The following is a 23,345-nucleotide window of genomic DNA, read 5'->3' on the forward strand; positions in this document are numbered from 1 at the left end:
GAACATTAATTGTATAAATTAATCTAGACCCATTTTTTAGCTAAATGCATGTTGATTTTGATACTAAAGAAGTAAAATTGATCAAATCACTTTCTACTTAAAGAATTAAAAATGGAAGAACATGGAATTTTTATAAAATATTATTTTACTAATTTTGGTACCCGTGGATGCCATGAGCTAATGAACAAAACATCTAGCTTTGAAAGGAAGTCAAGACAAGTAAGAAAACAATTATTCTGTTTTTATTTTGTTTCTATATTTATTTTTTGGGTTTAGCTTAGTGAAATCACATATATTTTACAATAATCAACTAGATTTACTAGCAACAAAAATGTAAATATGTTCTAAATTCTATCAAAGTTTAAATTCTAATTTCTTAGGAGTAGGAAGATCAACACTATTTAGCGTTGACATAACAGAAATTTTGAAATTGGAAGAAAATGATGGAATACAGGGCTTTTCATTATCCTGATTGTCCATCCTTCTAGTCCTCAGGATTTCCCTCTGCCCACCTTAACTTCCATCTCCACAATTATTTTTTAATGAATATTAAAATTAATAAGATTTTGATGTTCAATAAAATTAATAGTGTGTTGGTTTTATTTTACTTTTTGTTGTTTTTTAAATTAACAACTAAATAACTAACACATATATTAAACTTGTGAAGGAATAATCCAAGGTATTTTTTTTGTTCATAGGTGATTCCATCAGAAATATAGGCGATGTTTCCTCGGAAAGTTACAAAATGGCTTAAAAGTTTTAGACTTTTCCGAAGGAATTAGCGACGAACATTCTGTTGCCAATTCCTTCACTTACTCAATCAGCAATATTTAGTTTTTGCGATGGAATAGGCAATATAATATTTCATCGGTAATTTATTTGCCAATGAAAACTGGTCGGTACATTTTAGTTTTTTTTATGCCACTATTTCGTTGGCATCTTTGCCAGCATTACAAATTAACAACTGTAATGTTTTGAATAAATAAATAGGAAAATACAATAAAGTTTTTGGTAGCTTAAACTGTAGGTAGAAATGAATGAGAGGTAGTATAGTAATTCAACAAAATTTGATAAATATAAATAGAAAATAAAAATAAAAAAACAAAATAAGTGATATGAAAATTGAGAGAGAATCGGCAGGAGAAAGAAGGGAGAAAGAAGAAGAAGAGAAAAGAGGGAAATTAGAAGAAAAATAGAAAGGAGTTGAAGGAAATAAGTTTAAAGGTAAGATTATATATAAATATGTGTTGATTAAATTTTAATTTTGGTTTTGATAAATGTTAGGGTTTTGAAAATTTGTGTTTTGGGTTTGATTGATGAATTAATTGAATTTTATGGGTTGATTGTTATGGGTAATGGATTATTTGGTGGATTTTGAGAGATTGAATTGAAAGATGATGATTTTGAGTTATGATTTTGTTTGAATGGTGAAATTATGTTAGAAATAAGGAAAGAACAGTGGGTTTCTGTTGAAATTCTGGGTTGGAGGTTGAAGATGATGAAAATTCATTTTGGTCCTTCAATTTGTGGAAATTACAGTTTAGTCCCCAAACTTTGAAAAATTTATAGATTGGTCCCTGGGGCATATTCCGATATTCTGAACAGAATAAAAGATAAATTATGGGTAGAATTCCTGTATAGTTATGAAATTTTAACACTTTCAATTTGGTCCTTCAATTTGACAAAAATTACCATTTAGCCCTAAAAATTTGATAAAATTCCAGAATGGTCCCTGGAGTATAATGAGATGATATGGACAGAAATGAGGATTGATTATGGTCAGAATTTCAGTAGATTCATGGATTTATGATAAGTTTAGTTTGGTCCTCCAAATGGATTAAGTTACAATTTTGACCCTTAAAAATATGATAAATTACAGATTAGTCCCTAGCTGTAATATTAGCTTTTGTAGATGTGTTTGATGAATAATTGAGGGTTAGTTAGTGAAGTATTACTAATTTTATTATTTGTTTTATTATGGATTAGATTTTGAGAAAACCGTTAATTTTTGGGTTTTTAGAATATAACTAATTAGTTCAAAAATATATAGGGTTATGGAATATATCCTTAAATAAGTGTATTAAATAGGTTATATATTCTTTTGAGTCATTCTTGAATATGTCTCATTTGTATTTAGATAATCTTGATATTCTACCGGCAGGACGTTAGTAGGATTTTCTTCGGTGTCTGCTTTCGATTTCTGTTTGCTTTCGAGTCAGGTGAGTGGATAATTTTCCATATGCATGAGAAATATTATAAATATTTGATTTGTTAATATGAATTGAATCATGCTTCTTGATAATATATATGGTGATTATTATCCTTGTTATGATAAGCATGATCATTTGTTGAATTTGAATTCTTGATATGAACCAGTATGTATTTTGGATTGACTTCTGAATTGATAGCTCCTCATTTGATTGATGTCATGAGTTGAGCCTTGAGATATTAATATTTCTGTTTGATTATGATTATAACCCTATGGTATGTCAGTCAGAATACCCATGTTAACAGGGTAGTGTTAGTCTTTGTGCACATCGTATCTGAACCCTAGTTGGTCGGGGGAGTCACCAACCTGTGTGGACTGATCATCCCACAGTACGGAGTCTCATGCTCATTACATTTTGATTTTCTGACGATTTTACCATATGATATTCTTGTTATGGCCTATTCGAGAAACCTTTTTATAAGAACCTAAATTCATACTTGTATATATATTTCTCATTATTGTATTATCTCGTGTGTGTGTATATTGAACGTTATCTACTCACTGAGTTGTTGAACTCACACTCTCATTATTTATCATTTTCAGGCTTATAGCTTGATAGCAGGTCACTTTTATTGGACCTTCAGAACCTGCTCTTTTGGTTGTAATCCGTGCATTTTCCTTTATGTCTAATTAGTGCTCAAAAACTATGAAATTATATTAACTCTTGTATTAAGACAATTCAATTATATTATGAAGTTGATTTTGTTATTAATGCTGCGTTGAACTCTGATTGAGTTAGGATAAAGTTATATGTAAGTTTGGGTTCGCATAGGTATGGAACCTTGGAGGGGAACCTTGCCTATGTGCCGGTCATGGATCCGGGATTCGGGTCGTGACAACAACAGAAATTCCAACGAATAGTAAATCCCTGATAAAACGTTTCTTGATGAGGTGTTTACATCGGGAAATCATTCGGCGAAGTAAATGGTTGCTGAAATGGTGTTTACTCACCGACTAAATATTCTATCGGTGTTTTTTAATTTTCTGTTGGTATGTGCCGGTCCCATGCTCAAATTCAGGTGGTGACAATTTCCCTTCAGTTTTCATTTTTTTCTGGGAACAATTTACGTAGATCAGTTAAGTTTAAAACAATTTGATTGGAAAAGGCGCTTCTACATGGTCCAAATAATGTGCCGGGGTCCTCTTTACCTTCATAGAGATTCTAGACGAAGGATCATTCATGGAGATCTGAAGCCATGTAACATCTTGTTGCATGACTGGATGAATCCAAAAATTTCAGACATGGGATGGCCAAGATCTCTGGTGGCAGAGAAGATCAAGAGAATGCTATTAAGTAGACTTTTCTTTCCTATTTTCTACTGTATTGAAGTATCAAAGGTATGAGCTAAGAAACAATTGTTCTTATGGAGTGGTTTCTATGTCCCCTGAATATTTAAGGGAAGGGCTGTTTTCAAAGAAGTCAAAGGTTTTTAGCTTTTGATGGGCACATAAGGTCGAACAAAAAGAATTCTACTATGGCATATATGAGCTCAACTATGCTAGCTTGGCACCTAAAATATTATATTATGGCACTGAAACTTCGGTTGTAAACCTGTCTTTAGACCGGTCAGATTCTTCAGGCTTCTTTGGTATAAATAGTCTCTTTCTTAGAAACTCACCAGCCTATATCAGTTGATAATTTAGAGTATAAATTTAATCAGCACCCACATAAATATTGCAGGCAAATCCAAAATAGACTAAGAGGAACATGTCAATCATGTCAAGGGCTACTTTCGAATAAGATGTCAAGATCATAGCCCCTAACAGGAACATGTCAATCATGGTGAGGCAAGGCTATGTTTTGTGATAATATCCTATAAAAATAAAAATTCTATCGATCTCACAAGCTAGTTGATGAGGTTCATTCTGATGAAATATCACTATTTTAGCACAAGAAGGTCAAAATCTCAGAGTAAAACATAACCTTGCATATGTAATATAACAGTTTGGTTAAACATTCTTTATAGATGGAGATTTACAGAAAATATTAGAATTTCTGACATGTAATTGCTAAACTTAGTTTCTATTTGAAAAATAACATCATGATTGGAATTAAAAGGACAGGAAGAGAAATATTCTTCTTCGTGGCATTCTTTCTCTGAACAGTCAATAGACAATTGGTTAGCCTTCCATTCTGATCAATAACAAGTATGGGACGTGGCAACAGCGAAGTTGCAGTAGCTCTTTTTCTGTTTCTATCATGTTCCTGCTGGTCCAATAAGATGTTACTTGGCTTCAGATCTCTATGAATATGCAGGAGATACCATAACTACTTCTCAACCCATCAAAGATCCAGAAGCGATAGAGTCTGCCGGAAAAAAGTTCCAACTGGGATTTTTCAGCCCAGTTAATTCAACATATCGATATGTCGGAATATGGTATAGTACTGTATCAGAAGCAACTCCAACTCCAGTACTATGGGTGGCCAACAGAAACAACCCTATCAACGATTCTTCAGGGATGATGACTATATCTGAAGATGGAAATCTTGTGGTTTTGAATGGTCAGGGAGAGTTTCTGTGGTCATCAAATGTCTCAATTGGGTTCAATCAGTCAACTGCACAGCTTACTGATGACGGAAACCTTGTCTTGAAAGCGGGACCGAACGGAAACCTTGTATGGCAAAGTTTCCAGCAGCCTACGGATACTTACATATCAAAGATGAGACTTAGTGCTAACGCAAGAACAGGGAAAAAGACACTGCTAATGTCATGGAGAAGCTCATCTGATCCTTCAGTTGGAAATTTCTCTGCTGGTCTCAATTCGTTAGGAGTTCCTGAGTTCTTCATCTGGTACAATGGTCATCCATTTTGGCGTAGTGGTCCATGGGGTGGTCAGAATTTTATTGGAATACCAGAAATGTATAATTCTGTGTATCTAAGGGGATTTACTCTGCAAGATGAAGGAGATGGAACTTTCACTCTAAGTTCAATTCTAGACCACGCTATCCGTTTAGCGTATGTTTTGACTTCTCATGGAAAATTTAGAGAGCACTACTGGGATTATGGGAAGGGAGTTTGGGAGTATGAATGGGAAGTTCCAGCCACTGAGTGTGATATTTATGGCAAGTGCGGGCCATTTGGAAGCTGTGATGCACAGAATTCACCCATCTGCACATGTTTAAAAGGGTTTGTTGCAAAAAATCCAGATGAATGGAACAAAGGAATTTGGACTAGCGGTTGTGTTAGGAAGGCAACATTGCAGTGTGATAGAATACAGAATGGCAGCGAAACGGTAAAAGAAGATGTGTTTAAGAAGCTAGAGAGGATGAAGGTGCCAACCTTTGCCGAGTACTGGTCATATCCGTCCTCCGAACAAGAATGCAAAGATGAGTGCTTGAGGAATTGTTCCTGTGTCGCTTATTCATATTATAATGGTTTTGGCTGTATGGTATGGACAGGAAACTTGATTGATATACAAAAGTTCTCTGAAGGAGGGACAGATCTCAACATTCGCCTGGCGTATACAGAACTTGGTAATTATAATAATATTTTCTGATTTTCTTTCACTAGTGTTTCGTTTATCAGGTGTGCATAACTAGTATAGATACATCGAGTTCTGTATCAGTATGAGAAAATATTCCCAAGTTTTTTCGTATTTCCATTACATTTTTCCTAAATAACCACCAGTACAATTTTCTAGTGGCAGATACCATGAAAAACATGGAAATAATCATCAGTATGTCAGTGATTGGAGGAGCCATAGCTATCTGCATCTGTGTTTTTTTTTCTTGGAAGTGGATGGCTACACATAGAGGTAATATGCTACGTCTTATTCGCCTACTGAACTTCTAAACTTCACAATTTTTACAAGAAAAAGAAAATACAATTCTCAAATAATAACGATACTTCCACTTCAATTCAGAAAGGAATTTGATAAGTGAGGAGACCTTATCTTCAGAAGCTCAAGAAACAGTTTTTGATGGAAGCTTGCCCGAAAACATCAGGGAAGTTAAACTTGAACCATTCTTCAAATTAAAAATTCTTGAATCTGCTACAAACAACTTTGACATATCCATGAAGCTTGGGCAGGGCGGCTTTGGTGCCGTATACAGGGTAATTCTTCTGGAAATAAAGGTGCTTTACAGTTATTTAGAGCAAATAAGTATTTATCGGTTTGCTGTTACATGGTAGGGAAAATTGCCAGATGGACAGGAAATAGCTGTGAAAAGACTTTCTAGAACTTCTGGTCAAGGGCTCGAAGAGTTTATGAATGAAGTCGCGGTGATTTCTAAACTCCAACACAGGAATCTTGTGAGACTTCTTGGTTGCTGTGTTGAAGGAGAAGAGATGATGTTGGTTTATGAGTACATGCCGAATAAAAGCTTGGATGCATTTCTCTTTGGTTAGGTCTACAGCTCTTTTTTGTTTAGCTACTACATTTCTTGACTCATTTTCAATTTCACAGATCATTGGTTTCAAACAGGAGAAGCAGATTGCTACTTTTCTTGACTCATTTTCTTTTGACCTTGTTTTCTCATGATTTTTCTGGATACAATTTGTTCAGATTCACTCAGGAAAGGACAATTAGATTGGAAAAGACGCTTCCACATTATTAATGGAATTTGTAGAGGTCTTCTTTACCTTCACAGAGATTCTAGACTAAGAATTATTCATAGAGATCTGAAGCCAAGTAACATCTTATTGGACCACGAGCTGAATCCAAAAATTTCAGACTTCGGAATAGCCAGGATTTCTGGCGGCAATGAAGTGAATACTACCAGGGTTGTTGGAACCTTGTAAGTAGTGTTTTCCTTCTTTTTTTTTTTCATTTTCACTCCTATCACTGTTTCTCTAATTTGAGCTCTGAAAACTGTTGTGCTTATGCAGTGGCTTTATGTCCCCTGAATATTTAATGGAAGGAAGATTTTCAGAGAAATCAGATGTGTTTAGCTTTGGAGTGTTGCTGCTGGAGATCGTGAGCGGAAGAAGGAACGCTCATTTTTATAACAATAAGCATGCTTTGAGTCTTATAGGATTTGTATGTCTGTCCGCCACACTGCCTGAGATATATTTGGAAAGCACCTTTCAATTTCTGATACTATTACACTTGCAAACTCTTACTTGTATGATTGTATCAACATTTTCAGGCTTGGAAACTGTGGAATGAAGGTGACATTGCAGCTTTGGTCGATCCCGCAATATCAGATCCATGTTTTCAGGTGGAGATATTCCGTTGCATACATATTGGTCTGTTGTGCGTGCAAGAATTGGCAAAAGATAGACCGGCCGTGTCAACAATCATTTCCGTGCTAAATAGTGAAATTGTGAATCTTCCTACTCCAAAGAAACCAGCATTTGTTGAAAGGCTGAGTTCCTTGGATACAGAGTCCATTACTCAGAGCCATAAGATAAATTCCATTAACAATGTGACGATTTCTGATCTTAAAGGCCGATAGAGTTCAGAACTTGTTTTCTTTTCTGTTACATATCTACATAGCTGATCATCGTGAAATGTTATATAACATTACATTGCTTGGTATGACTCAATCAGATTGCTATCAGTCTGTCAGTTTTGTGGTATTTGTATTCTACTTGCAGTTTAAAGAAAATATCATTTACTGATAGGAAAGCTCCCAGTGGCCTTTTCATGCATCCTCATGCTGTTCCTTGAAAAAAATGCTTGAAACGATGGCTTCTGTAGCTCCTGTTAGACATGAAGTAGCTTTCTTTTAGCAAAAGCAAATCCTGGGTTATAGAATTTGTTCTCATTCAAAAGTCAACCTGTATGGTCTAAATCAAGCTTAGTTTAAAATAGTAATGTTAAAAGACAATGTAATCATCTTGGACTTATTTTTGAAAAAAATTATGAGCTCATGTTGAACAGAGCGAGATGGGAGGAGAACTGCTGTTATTGACCAGCAACGCATCCGCAAGTAAGGCTTTCCATTATCATCAAGGATAAATACAGGTATATGTATTTATGGGACATAGCAGCAGTACTCCTTGTCTTTCTACCCTGCTTGTGTTCATATTTCGATGCTGCCATTGACATATTTACATCATCTCTACCCATCAAATATCCTGAAACTATTGTCTCGACAAGCAATATTTTAAAACTGGGATTTTCCAGCCCCGTTAATTCCTCAAAACGCTGTGTTGGAATATTTTTAAACTATTGTCTCGACGAGCAATGTTTCGGCAACAATATCATGATACAGTGACTTATCAAAAGTGAAGAGGTGGATATGAGATTCTCATATTGTCTTAATAGTAATCTTCTTGATAACTGCTTAAGGATCAGATGTATCTTCCTATAAGTTTTAATTAAAAAATTATCATTGAGAAGAAACTGTTAAAAATAAACTAAATTTCGATTTTTTTTGTGAAACTGAGGAACTTATTTACTGAGTGGGTAGCAGCCGACTAGTTGGATTAAATTAATTGGTTGATTGATTCAGTCAGCAAAATACTTTTCCTTATTAATTTAAGTTTTTTTTAATTAGTTTAATTTCTTGATTATTTAGGATTTTGAATAAAACCTTATAAAAAAAAGAAAAAAAATTGACCCAGAATAATTATACTTGGGAAAAACATGAAGGAACCAACCAATAAACTTAAAGGACACTAAGAGAGTACAATGTCTAAACATGACCCACGTAACCCTTATTTACGAGGTAGTATAAATACATTAAGAGAATGGAGAGGTGACTTCTCCTTTCCCCATGGTCCGGCCAGAACAACCCTGACAACCTCCTCTCTATCAAATTCCCATCAAAACACTCCTTGCATATCACCTTTCTTGAATGCTTGTCTAAGAAAAAGATTAAATGCGAGGTGAGAGACCAAAAAAATTCAAGTGTTGGAAGAGATACAGGGTTGGCCGGAACACCATAAAAGAAAGGGAAGAGAAGCAAAAAGAGAAGAAGAAAATCTTGAAAAACTCCCCCAGATTTGTGTAAATTCGTGTGGTAAGAACAAATCTTTACTCTTTTATTGTTGTTTTGATTTAATTAGGTTCAAGGGGAGAAAGCCCAAAATGAGAAAATCTAGAGTTCTTATACTTACTGATTATTAAGGACCAAAATGATAAGACTAGAAGTTAGTCTTAAGGAAAGACAAAATTCAGAATTTTATAACAAAAGAAACTCATGAATGTCGAGAGAGAAAACCCAAGCGAAGGCCGGCCACTAAAGGAGTGGAGGGAGAAGAGAAATTTATTGATAAACTCTAGTATCGCACCCGATAACAACATAGTTTTACAAGTTTATTTTTGAAAAAAATAAATTTTTGATATTTTATTCTTTAATAAAAAATATTTTTATTTAAGAAATCACTAAATATTATAGCATTAGAAATTTTAATTTATCAATAAAAATTTTATGATTTGAAACTGATTACATGAAAAAAAAATATTATCATTTCTTAAACATTTTGTCTGAGTCAGACTATATTGCTAGTATTGTTTTAAATTGTTAAATATTTATTAATTTAGACTATGATAATTTGTTTATAATATTCTTAACTTTGATGTCAATGAATATTTAACTACGGATACTTCCAGCTTTAATGTTGGTAAATATTACATAGATATAAATATTTTTATTCTTGACTCTAACGTCAATAAATAAACAACTAAAATAAATTTATTTTTATATATGTATATATGTTTTATTTTTCTAGATAAATAAAATAAAATATAATTAATAATATAAATATAAATTAATATTTTTATTCTTGATTCTGATGTTAGTTAATAAATCAATAAATTTTTATTATTTTTATTCGTACATGCATATTTAATTTTTATATTTTAATATTTTTTATTTTTTGAGCTAGTCTTACTTAACTCATATAAGCTGGGCTGGACCCAGCCAGCCCTGCCCGGTCGCTGGCTTAGGCAGTGACCTGGCTGGGCTAACGCACGCGTGTAGCAACACTGTGTAAGTGAATTAAAATTCACTTGCATAGTATAAATGCTAATTCACTGAAACCATGCGAGAAGAAGAAGTCGATTACCTGATCTGCTAGAGGCGATGGAAACGATGGCGAAGCTCTGGCTGACCGACACTACCTCCTCTCCTCTGCTTCTTCTTCTGCTTTCCTTTGCTTCTATGTCCACCGTCTGCTTGCGTCCTCCAGCAGATTTTAGAGGATGAAAGGATCAACAGTGAAGATGCCGGTTTGCTATGGATGTTAATTGTTGAGTCTTCTTTTGTTTTTCTTATTGTAGGGATAAAAAAATGGCAGGGACAATCCTTGTTTGTGTGTATGCTGCCCTTTTTGTTCCTTGCTCTCTACGTGTTGCTCTGTGTTTTTTCTTTTCTGGTTTTTTCTTTGGTTTTCTTGGTTTTTTCTTCCTCCAGTTTTTCGTCCCCCACTGCCAGTTCACCTCTCCTCCCTGCCTCTGCTCTGTTCTTTTTTTTTTTTTTGCGTTTTTGGCCCCTGTTTCCTTCTGGTTCTCGACCCCTGTTTAGCCGGTTCACCCCCCGTTTTCCCCCTCTTTTCCCCTGCTCTGCTCTACCTTTTATAAGGCCAGAGAACTTCAAAAACCACTACCTCCTCGAACAGGATCGTGGTAGAAGACATGGTCACGATTGGGATCGGATGCACTGTGGATTTCCCAGTTGAATCAGCCGCCATCCACGCGAAACAGAAGGGATAATGAACAGTACTACAAAACGGCACCGTATGACTATTTTCACTTTGGTCCCTAACGTTTTAATCTTAACAAATGGGACCTTAAACAGTCATAAAGAATTTTTTTTAATTGTGCCCCTTGGATAAATTTCAATTGAATCCTCGGTTAAATACCATTTACACAATAGTCTTGGAATTCTGGAATATTTAATTTGATCCTTGAATTATAATTTTTTGTAATTTTACTTTTAATTAGCTCTAAATTTTATTATTTCTTCAATTAAGTTGCTGGTTTCTTTAATTAATTAAATCAAAGTTTAATTAAGTCTATAAACTTATTAATTCTTTAATTAAGTCCTTGATTTTATTAATTAAACTAATCTAAAATTTAATTAAATTCCCAAACTTATTAATTCTTCCATTTTTGACCAATTGACTCTCAATTTTGATAATTTCAACCCTTAACTTTGAATTTGTGTTGTCTTAAACTCTATTTTCAACTATATTTAATTTGTTCAAAATTTGGGTTATAATAGATGCCTTCTCTTTATAATATTTACGATGCAAAGTCATTGGAAATTTTTATTTTTATTTGGTTTTTTGTAGTAAATTTATAAAGAAAAGTAGACACAAAAGAAACCTTTGCTTTTCTAAGAGTTCTAAAAATTTCAAAAACTGTAGATTGGCATATGACTTTTTAAGAGAGAACAAGTCATTTGGAAGATGACCCATTGTTTTTTTTTGTTTTTTTTAAAATGAATCAAATTATTTTGGACAACCTACCCGATGATAAAAGAACGCGAAGAATTTCACTTGTGGTCTAATTTTCTAAGCTACCTGCTGGATAGGAAGAAGAAATGTGAAAAAGATTTCTCAAGTGGTCTAATTGTTTCAGGTAATCTGCCCGATGATAAAATGCAAGGAAATTGGCAAGTGGTCAAATTGTTCTAGGCGACCTGCTCGATATTTGAAAAATATGAGGATTTTTCAAATTGGTCATATTGTAATGATTTGCTTGCCCAGTGAAAAAATATAAGGATTTTTTAAAAGTGGTCACATTGTAATGGGTTACCAGCCTAATGGAAAAAATACGAGAATTTTTTAAAATTGATCACATTGTAATGAGTCACCTGCCCAGTGAAAAAATACGAAGATTTTTTAGGATGATCACATTATAATGGGTTACCTACCCAATGAAAAAATATGAGGATTATTCTAAAGTGGTCACATTGTAATGGGTCACCTGTTCAGTGAAAAAATATAAGGATTTTTCAAAAGTGGTCACATTATAATGGGTTACCAGCCTAGTGGAAAAAGATACAAGAATTTTTCAAAAGTGATCACATTATAATGGGTCACCTGCCTAGTGGAAAATACCGAGATTTTTCAAGATGTTCACATTGTAATGTGTTAACTACCCAATGAAAAAAATATGAGGATTTTTCAAAAGTAATCACATTGTAATGGGTCACCTGTCAAGTCAAAAAATATAAAAAAATTTCAAGGGACAACATGATAGGGCTCGAAGGCGCACTATTTAAGAGATGGAAGCTCAAGGGAAATGAGGGCTCAAGGGCGCACTCTAAAAGAGGTAAGTTTAGGAAACACACTATCTTGGATGGTCAAAAGCTTGACAGTGCGCTCAAAAGAGGTGAGGTCTTGAAGGCACACTCAAAAGAAGGTAGGGTAGGAAACACACTACCTTTAATGGTCGAGGGCTCAAAAGCACATTTAAAGCGGAAATGAGAGCTCGAAGGTACACTCAAAAGGAAATAAAGTGAGGGCTCGAAGACGCACTCAAAAGGAGATGAGAAAAAAATACATAGATTTTTTCAGGTGGCCTAATTCTCGTGGGTGACCTGCCCAAGTTAAAAATTTCTCAAAAGTGAAAAATTTTCAAAAGTATTTTCAATTTTGGCCTTTTTTGAGATGGCCTTCCTTGTGATGGATCCCATTGAAGATCTAGTTTGTAAAATTTACAAAATGCATTGTTCAATGTTTTAAAGTTAAATGATATGTATGTATATTTGTCTGATTTGAAATATAGACCCTTATTTCTTCTAAATCTTTTCGTTGCTTGGTTGGTGAGATTTTACTATCTGATTTGAGCTATTTTTATCGCTTGGCTTCTAGCCTACTCGAATTGGCCCATGTAAGTCTTTTTCCAGATTTGTTTACATAACTCAGCCTTTGTGGTGCCCATCAGGCCCACTTGCTTGCTAAAGATTTTCTGTCTTGTCAAATAATTTTAGAGGGTCATTCATTACTCCTTGTCTCACTGCTAAAAATATTCGGTGTCACTTACTGTAAGGATCAAATTGTCTTTTAAAATTCCCCCTTGACTTATTGAAGGAAATTACCAACTCTTTTTCTAAAATTTTTCCTTCTAAACACAATGTTGCCCCCTTGTCTTGGTCATTGCCCCCAAGTGTGCTCTGTTAGCGATTTAGACAAATAATGGTTTTAAGAGACCAATCTCTCATTTGTTTTTCTTTTTTTTTTGGTGAAGCAATATGGGTCGAGAATAAAGCTTGAAATCTTGATCTTGTATTATGAAAACAAAAATAATTTTGATGTGAACCTAAAATAATTTGCTTTTGAAATCTTGCAACTCTTTGGTTATTTTCTTTCTTGGAAAAAAGATTATTTGCTCTTGTGTTTTGGCAATAAGGTCTTCATGAAAATACATCATGAGGTGACTTTTTATTTTTATAGGTTTTCAAAGTAAAGGGCTCGAGAAAAAAAAAGCTCGAGGTTTTGTTTGAGAAAAACTTGTCTCTTTAGTTAACATTTATTTTTATCAGCATGAATAATAATGAGAAGTTTGTTCTTGATGTCATGAATCTTATGAAAAACTATTCTTTGCATTTTGAGAGCACTGTTTATTGTTTCAAGTTGCTTGCTGGCTTGATTAGAAAGGACTTCTATAAGCACGTAACATAGGCTGTGGTTTTTACTATGAAAGAAAAGGATTCATAAGGCTCAAAAAGTGTTTCAGGGTTTTAAAGACTGAGGATCACTATCAGTAGTTCGACTTTTGATGTCGTTCATCTTTTCTTTTGTAGCTCTTTTTTGGTTTTGCCCTCTTTTTTTCTTTTTACTTTTTCATTGCTTTGTTAGAGCATACTCAATTTATCTTGGTTATCACTTTTGTCTTGTGATTTAGGCATGCCCCCTAGCATTTGAGTTTCATGGGTTTTTTTGCCTTTTGGCTTTCTCACGACTTTATTATCTTTCTTGATCATTGAAATTTCACTTGCCTCCAGTGTGGAGTGTGATCTTAGTCGGGATTTTTCATGAAAGAAAATTTATTTAAGCTCAAAAGGGATTACAAGGGATGTATTTATTTTAGAACATGAAAGGAATAACAAAGATGACTTTTTTTCTCATTTCAAGCATAAGTAGCTATGATCAATAAACTTTAACCTTATCTAGTGTGATGGTTTAGTCTTTGAAAAGAGGTGCATTTCATGAGTAATGAGCAACGAGTTCACTACATATCATTATTCATATATTTAAAAACACATGTTTCAAGAGTCATGGGTATAGGTGTTTATTCATTTCTTCTTTTTATATAAATATATATTCTTTGATTTATAATTTAGTCACCTCAATGATGGAGTTGCTTGATTCACTTGTCATTCTACAAGTAGAATGTCAAAAATATAATTTTGGAATAAATATCAAATTATTTTTTAAATCAAAATGCAAGATCAGATTTTCAAAACTCCAATGGAAAAACTGATTTTCGTAAAAAAGATGAATTGCATCTATGAGATCATGCAAGGCTTCAAAGATGTATTTGTGAGTCTTTATAAGAAGACTCTCTTAGAAAAATGAATAACGCTTGGTTATCAACATGATTGAATGACAAACTCATTATTTCATTGAAACTTTGAAAAAGAAGTTCAACAACAAAGAATTTATGACAACATCTTGGGCTATGAATACTGGTATGATAACACATAAAAGGGCTAAACATTTAGCGATCATTGATTAGAATTTCTAGAATCATTCATTCTCCTTGACAAAGGCATCTTTTCAACAGTTAGTTGAAGTCATATGTAGACCATTCTCTACATGGTTCAACCCCGATCTTTCTAGGTTATTGATTACTTTGACACTTCTACACTTGGGATAAGACATCAACTCTTTGATCGTGTCAACTACCGATATATTTTGATGAATATTTCTTATGGATATTACGTATAAACGTGTTACCTTTTAATGGAAATAGAATTTGCTTTATTTAGAGTTATAGAACTACAAATATGAACAAAATACCAATGCAAGGTCATACTGCAAACTACCAGACATAATTGTTGTCTAACTTCAATTATGTTTAAGAGTTGCTATCAATGTATTTTGATGAATATTTCTGATGGATATTGTATACAAACATGTTACCTCTCAATGAAAATAGAGTTTGTTTTAGTTGGAGTTATAGAACTGCAAATATGAACAAAATAACAAGGTAAGATCATGTTGCAAACTACTAGATAGAATTATTGTCTTATTTTTAATTATGTCTGGGAGTTGCTACTGATGTATTTTAATGAATATTTATTATGGATATTGTATATAAATGTGTTACTTTCAATGAAAATGGAGTTTGCTTTATTTGGAGTTATAGAACTCCAAATATGAACAAAATACCAAGGCAAAGTCATGGTGCAAACTACTAGATAGAATTGTTGTCTGACTTTCAATTATGTTGAGAGCTGCTACTAATGTATTTTGATGAATATTCCTCATGGATATTATGTATAAACATTTTACCTTACAATACAGACACAGTTTGTTATATTTGGAGTTATAGAACTCCAAATATAAACAAAATACTAAGGTAAGGTCATGTAGAAAACTATTGGACAGAATTGTTATCTGATTTCCAATTGGATTTGAGATTTAATATTAGTAACTTATGATACATGTTCCTTATACGAATTATATATAGATGTGTTAGCTTTAAATTGAAATAAGTTTCCCTTTATTTAGATTTATGGAACATAAGATATAGAAGAAATGTTAAAGGTTATGGTGATAGGTTATAGGATACAATTGTCTATTAACTTCTAAATGGATTTAAGGTTGTGAATGATATAATTTTTGGGAGCCATATTCCTAAAAGTTGTGCTTGAAGGTGTTAACTTTTATGAGGAAAAAAAACCCTCTTGAATTAAAGCTTGAGAACTTTAGTTTACTAGAAACCATAGATAAGCTATACTACAAAGCGATGGACAAATTTGTATGTGAGAAATAAGTGACTTTGGACATATTAATGATTTATATGAGTAGCTCTTCTAAAACATAGAAGATGTAGATGTTAACATTCTAAAAACCCTTATATATAGGGCTTTGTGAAACATAGACACTAAAAATTATCAATAAAAAACTGAGTTGGGTGGATGCTTGAGCTTTAATACATTAACCTTATAAATGTGCCTAGTATATGTATGTATGTTATGATAGGACAAATGGACATGCATGAAATATATCATATATACAATAAATAAATGCAGATTTATTATACATAATGACTTGATGGAAACATAACTTAAGACTTCTCTATGAATCAAGAGAAACGATGAGGATTGGATCTTAGATTAAAGAAGGCCATGACACAGGAAGTAGGTAGGTATATCACACCTCTTCTTTTCAATTCACATCCAATTAATAGTAGGCTACATATTATATACTAAAAAAAAAAAGAAATTTAAATGGATTATGCGAACTGCATGATTAGTTACAAGCTGTTGGTTGATGGTAAATAATTGTTAAATTGAAACTAGGAAGAGAAGTAAATAATAATAATAATAATAATTACCATAGTATTGATGGTTAAAACTCTGTTATAAAGATACTTAGTGGCATAACAAAAATTACAAATAAAACTTGACAACTATAGTAAAAAAGTTGAAGTGTGATAGTGGTTTTGATATTTACTTACTATAATGACTAACTAAGAAAATGATACGGTTGGATGTTTAGTTTCTAGAGGATGGAAACTAAGGTTAAAGTGATAATACTTAGTCGCCGAAAGATTAATGACTATGGAATTGGTGAAGCTAATACTTCATCATCAAAATATCGATGATTAAGGAAGCAAATTGCAAACATGAAATATTTGATAAAATTAGCTTCAGCTAATGGCATCCAAGTTAGGATGGTCGGGAACATTTGATCAGATTAGTTGCAGCTAACGGCATCCAAGTCAGATGGCCGTGAATATTTGATAAGATTAGCTTCAGCTAACGACATCCAAGTCGGGATAGCCGAGAACATTTGATCAGATTAGCTGCGGCTAATGGCATCCAAGTGGGATAGTCAGGAACATTTGTTTAGATTAGTTGTGGTTAATAGCATTCAAGTCGGATGGTCAACAACATTTGATAAGATTTACTTTGGTTAATGGCATCCAAGTAAGGATGGCTAAGAACATTGACAGGATAAGCTTTGGCTAATGACAACCAAATTAGGATGGCTAAGAGTTTTTAAAAGAAAGCAATGAAAAGGTTTTTAAATAGGATGATTAGAATTGATTAATGAGTTAATTGACACTAGTAATATCCAAATTAGGATTGTTATAAATACCTAAAGAGATTATTGAAGGTTAGGATTAATGAGGTCATATTGAAACGATAAAGAAATTGTAAAAATATATGAGACATTTATCATGTAATGCTCCATACTTTCATATGTGATTATAGTTACTTTCCTATGATTTGTGACGTAAAAATATAAATAATGTTTTTCCCAGTTCTCATATACAAGTCTACAAAAATTTCCATTGAAATTTCAGTAGTCTCCCCTATACCGGAAAGTCTAAAATTATCAACATAAACCCTATTTATAGTTTTAATATCTTAAATCTCATAATTCAATCATAACCTAATTATCCTGGGTCTCAATCCTACAAACATCATCATCAACATCACAACCATAATATATATAACATACATTGAACAACAAATATCATTATAGGGGAATAAATGAGATAAACATGCTTACATGAAGCATGATTATATGGATTTCAGAATTAAGTTCATCTATTCAAGTTTAAACATCAGTTATATAAATTAAGTTATGTAAAAGTTATAATATTACAAAATATAAAAGTGTACTCCTTAGAACTTAGATTGCAAAAAGTGAACATAAGCTAGGATCTACCCCTATCGTGCATGCGATGATCTTAGAACAAAATACATATTATTAAAACATGAAAGTCATAATAAGATAGCAACACAAATATCCAACAATTTAAAAAGACAATCATGCATTCATATTTTATTCACTTCTCCCTTTTGGTTTTCATTGGAAACTCTTTCTCCTTCAATTACTAAAAATCGTTTCCTCTTTCATTATCAACCTCTATTCAAGATTTTATAAGATCAACCATGATCATTTCTGTTTAACACATTATCAATACTTATTTCACTAGTATCATCATCACCCCGTAGTAGTCGATGCAAAGTGATCCCTTTACCTGGGATCCTACATATACTAAATATATGCTAACCAATACATATTGATCCCTTTACCTGAGATCCTACATACACTAAATATATGCAAGCCAATTTATGTTGATCGCTTTACTTGGGATTCTAATATACACTAAATACATGCTAGCCAATATATATTGATTATCAATATATGATGATCCCCTTACTCGGGATCCTAACATACACTAAATGTATACTAGTTGAAACACATATTACACTTCTTATATTTTCTTTATTAGTGGTACTCCAATCCTTTGGTAATGTATAGGGTAGTTCCCCTTGAACACACACATACATTTAGAATACTATCTGAAATAACATCATCACATCAACTTTCATCATTTCACATAATATCTAATATTGTAAATTTACATCTCACATTATTAATATATTAAAATCTTAAATTTAACTAAAAAGCTTAGGTGAGGATCTCTTACCTGCAATAAAAGCTCTAATCTTGCTCCCTTATTATTGTTGTTGAACTACGCCTATGGTCTCTCCTGCAAATCACAAGTTTACCTCATAAATTTTCCTTACTTAAGAATATGTTTTATAATAACCATATCAATAACTAATAAAACTTTTTTTCAATCATTTTTTAATATTTGAATTGTTACTATCTAAACCTTGAACTGTTATTGTCCGACTCCTCTCAGATTTTTAATTATATCTAGAGTTATAAACCTCTGTTTCAAGTGAGATTAGTGTTGTTGAAAAGCTAAAACAAGAGGCTACAAGTGCTTTGAGAAAGAAGAACCCAATTCTGTCTCTAAGATAGTAAAAAATTTTCATCAATAAACATTGGACTGTTATCGTTCAACTATTACTATCTTGATATTGAACTATTATTGTTTGACCTCTCCTCAGATTTTTAACTAAATTCAAAGTTATAAAACTCCACCTCAAGCAATATTGGTCTCGTTGGAAAGGTAAGACACGAGGCTATAAGTTCTCTAAAGGAAGGAGAACCTAGTTCCGCCTTTAAAACAGTCAAAATTGCTCATCAATAAATATTGGACTGTTATTATCCAATTGTTACTGTCTTGATATTAAACTATTACTGTCCAACCTCTCCTCAGATTTTTAACTATATCTAAAGTTATAGAACTTCATTTCAAGTGAGATTGGTTTTGTTAAAAAGTTAAGACATGAGGCTACAAGTTCTCTACAGGAAGGAGAACCTAATTCTACCTCTAAGACAGTCAAAATTGCTTATTAACAAACTAGTGACAATGTACATGTCTAAAAGAAAGAGAACCTAGATCTGCCTCTAAGACAGTAAAAATTGTTTATCAACAAACTGGTGACAATGTACATGATATGAAGGAGAACAATATATCCAAATATCATTTTGATCCAACGGTGGAAGGTGGAGTTACAGCTGTCGGATATTCTGCCATCAATATGTCTTCTTTCCAACCTCTCTCTAACCTCTCTCTTGCTCTTGCAAGTCACTTCAAGAGAGAAAATAAAATGATATTTATCATTCTATCATCTTGTTAATTGCACATTTATCCTCACCCCCTTTTTATCATTTGTACATAAACTCCCAACCTTTTGTTCTTTGAATAATGACATTTCTTGGTCTTATGTATTCATTTGTCCTTATAAATATTTTTCTTTTCAACAATTCAGTAGTATATTCACTTTTCATTTCATTAATTTCACTATTTTTATCTTGACTTAGGTTTCTTTAATTTCATTTACCCAATTTTACTATTAGTTAAATTTCTCATATTTTAACAACCCAGAAAAATTATAACTGAGGGTTTACATGTCATAAGTTAACTATATGCATTGTACTTGGATTTAAATGTCGTAAGTTAACTATATGCATTGTACTTGGATTTCATTAATACTCCCTCAAATTTTAAAACATGTTTATGAATTTGATGTTGTAACAAGACCTTCATACACTCAAGTTGCTTAATAGTCTTTTAAGGTAGTACTTTTATTAAGGATATGTAATGTAACAAAATAAAGTATTAGTAGTATGAACATATTATGCCATTTTGTGTAAATTGTAATGTATTGAATCTTAATCTATATAAATGTAGTAAGTTGAAATTTTCATATATTATTTTAATTGAAATCCTTCGGTTTATTTAAATTCTATTTATATAATTTATGTCAAGTATAAATTGAATAAGTGACATACTTACTGATAGTAGAACTTATATCAAGAAGTATATTGATTGGATGACATATTGAGATGTATTGATGATCGAATGGTATTATAATAGTATAGTTGATAGCTTGGTATAGGCTATATACAAAGGTGACTCTGCTAAAATTTTAGTAGAATATAAAAAAAATTCACACCAAATTTTTCAATGTATTCAAAAAATAAGATATTAAAATTTAGGGTCATTACAATATATGGTTAGTAGGAAGAAATTTTAGGTAAGGTTTTATATAGAGGAAGCTCTCTGAAATTTTATTAAATTTAGATGAATTAAACTCGTTTAAGTTAGATTTCACATCCATATTTTTGAACTTATGTATGAAAATAATTTTGAATGTTGTGATATACAATAGAAAAGATCCCCATAATAATGTATGAAATGATAAGGCAAACAAAATCTTATTGGAAAAGGGAAAATGTGAAGGTGGTTGGGAAAGTGTAGGAAAAACATATCATAATTAGACAAGTGTCAAACAATTGACAAATTTTATATTTGAAATTATAATCTTAAATTTTCAAATCTCATATATATTTAACAAATATTTTTACAATGTGTTTCTTGATTTATTATATAATGCCCACAAATATAGAAAAACCCATGTTAACATTTATGATGTCGAGGTATGGAAAAAGTATAAATTGAGTCATGTCACAAAGAATAATTAGGTGAAGTTTCAAAATATTATGGCATCAAAAGAATTTAAAAGGCAATCACAATCCAAGTTGCAAAACTGAAACAAAGAAAGACATGATCTTGTAAGCAAGTATATTGATGGATCGCTTTTATTTATCAACAATGCAAATCCCCTAATATGGTTTTTAAATTATTTTTTTTAATTTTTAATTGATTTTTTATATGTTTAGATTTTCTTACAATTCTTTTTTGGTGGAACAACTTTTTGGGTGTGAGCCTGATGAAGTTACATGAGGAAACTTATATAATAAAGGTAGATGGGGAGAAAGAAGTGAAGAAGTTTGTAGATAGAAGAGCTGACGTGTTCATTGTAATTTTTTTTTTTAATTCTTGTGATTTTTATAATTTTTTTAATTATAAATGACATTTTTTAGGAAACATATAATGGCTGACGAAAATTAGCTGGTACATTTTATGTTTTTGATGCCAGTATTCCGTTGGCATTTCTGCCGGCATTACAAATTATCGAAAATGCCCACGAATAGTAAATCCCTGATAAAACTTTTTTTTGATGATGTCTTTACATCTGGAAATCCATCGATGATGTAAATGGCTAAGGAAATGGTGTTTGCTCGCCGACGGAATATTTTGTCAGTGTTTTTAAATTTTTTGTTGGTGTGTGTCGGTCACATGCTAAGGTGGCGACAATTTCCATTCAGTTTTCATTTTTTCTGGGAACAATCTATGTAGATCAAAAGTTTAGAACAATATGATTGGAAAAGGCGCTTCTACAGAGTCCAAATAATTTGTCGAGGTCTGTTGGGAATTTCGACCGGTGATGTTCTGATACTTGCTCATAGGAGAGCCAAGCACACTGACACAATATTTAACGTGGTTCGGCAAAACCGCCTACATCCACGGGAGAAGTCAATATATTTAGAGATAGAGAAAGAATACAAAACAAATACATGGAGGAGGAGGATTACACCCTCTCATACTCAACTCTCAACTCTCTTTGCTGCACTTGCAGCTGCTGCAATAGCAGCAAGGCTGCTGCCATTGCAGCTCTCTCTTCCATGGCAGCAGGGCTGCTGCCATTGCAGCTCTCTCTTCCTCTCTACTCTCTTCACATTTTCATAATTCTCTTCACTCATTTTGCTCTCTTGCATATGCCTCTATTTATAGGCATTCATGGAGGCTTTTCTTCAACAAAGGTGGCTGCCAACTCCAACTCTTCTTCAACAATGGTGGCTGCCAACCTTTGACATCTTGGATGAGTGCACATGGTTGGTGCAATAGCAAATGGTTGTTGCATATTAATGGCAACCAACCTAACAGGGTCGTCTTTACTTCATAGAGATTCTAGACGAAGGATTATTCATAGAGATCTGAAGCCATGTAACATCTTGTTGCAAGACTGGATGAATCCAAAAATTTCAGACATGGGACGACCAAGATCTCTGGTGGCAGAGAAGATCAAGAGAATGCTATTGAGTAGACTTTTCTTTCCTATTTTCTACTGTATTGAAGTATCAAAGGTTTGAGCTAAGAAACAATTTTTCTTATGGAGTGGTTTACATGTCCCTTGAATATTTATGGGAATGGCTGTTTTCAAAGACGTCAAAGGTTTTTTAGCTTTTGATGGAGGAAAAAAAGTCCAAAGATTGCTACAATAACTGGCTGAAGTCTGTAGGGCCACATAAGGTCGAATAAAAAGATTTCAACTACGCCATATATAAGCTTGGCACCTAAAATATTATATCATGGTGATGCATTATCAATGTGATGATACAGCAACGTCTTTAGACCGGACAGGCTCTTCAGACTTCTTCAGTATAAATTGCCTCTTTCTTAGAAACATAAATATTGCAGGCAAATTCAAAATAGACCAAGTGCGAATAAAGCTACTTTCAAATAAGAATGTCAAGAGCTTCTTGATAGTGCCTACCAGGAACATGTCAATGAAGGTGAGTCAAGTGTATGTATTGTGATAATATCCTATAAAAATAAAAATGCTATCGATCTCGCAAGCTAGTCGACCAGGTCCATCCTGATGAAATATCACTATTTTAGCACTTTCTTTATAGATGGAAATTTACAGATAACGTAAAAATTTATGACTTTTGATTGCTTAACTGAGTTTCTATTTGAAATATAACCTCATGACTGGGAACAA

The 23,345-nt window shown here is 32.8% G+C and overlaps 1 protein-coding gene across 1 annotated transcript in view; it reads left to right on the top strand.

Moving 5' to 3' along the window:
• LOC105113604 (uncharacterized) overlaps positions 1-23,345 on the top strand; it is a 56,907-nt gene that overhangs the window by 21,512 nt on the left and 12,050 nt on the right. Inside the window, 1 exon segment of the mRNA XM_011009842.1 lies at positions 4,527-5,130. Within this exon segment, the coding sequence (XP_011008144.1) occupies positions 4,527-5,130 (604 nt within the window).

The sequence above is a fragment of the Populus euphratica genome, unplaced genomic scaffold (genome assembly GCF_000495115.2).
Source record: "Populus euphratica unplaced genomic scaffold, PopEup_1.0 scaffold441.1, whole genome shotgun sequence".
NCBI classification, from domain to species: Eukaryota; Viridiplantae; Streptophyta; class Magnoliopsida; order Malpighiales; family Salicaceae; genus Populus; species Populus euphratica.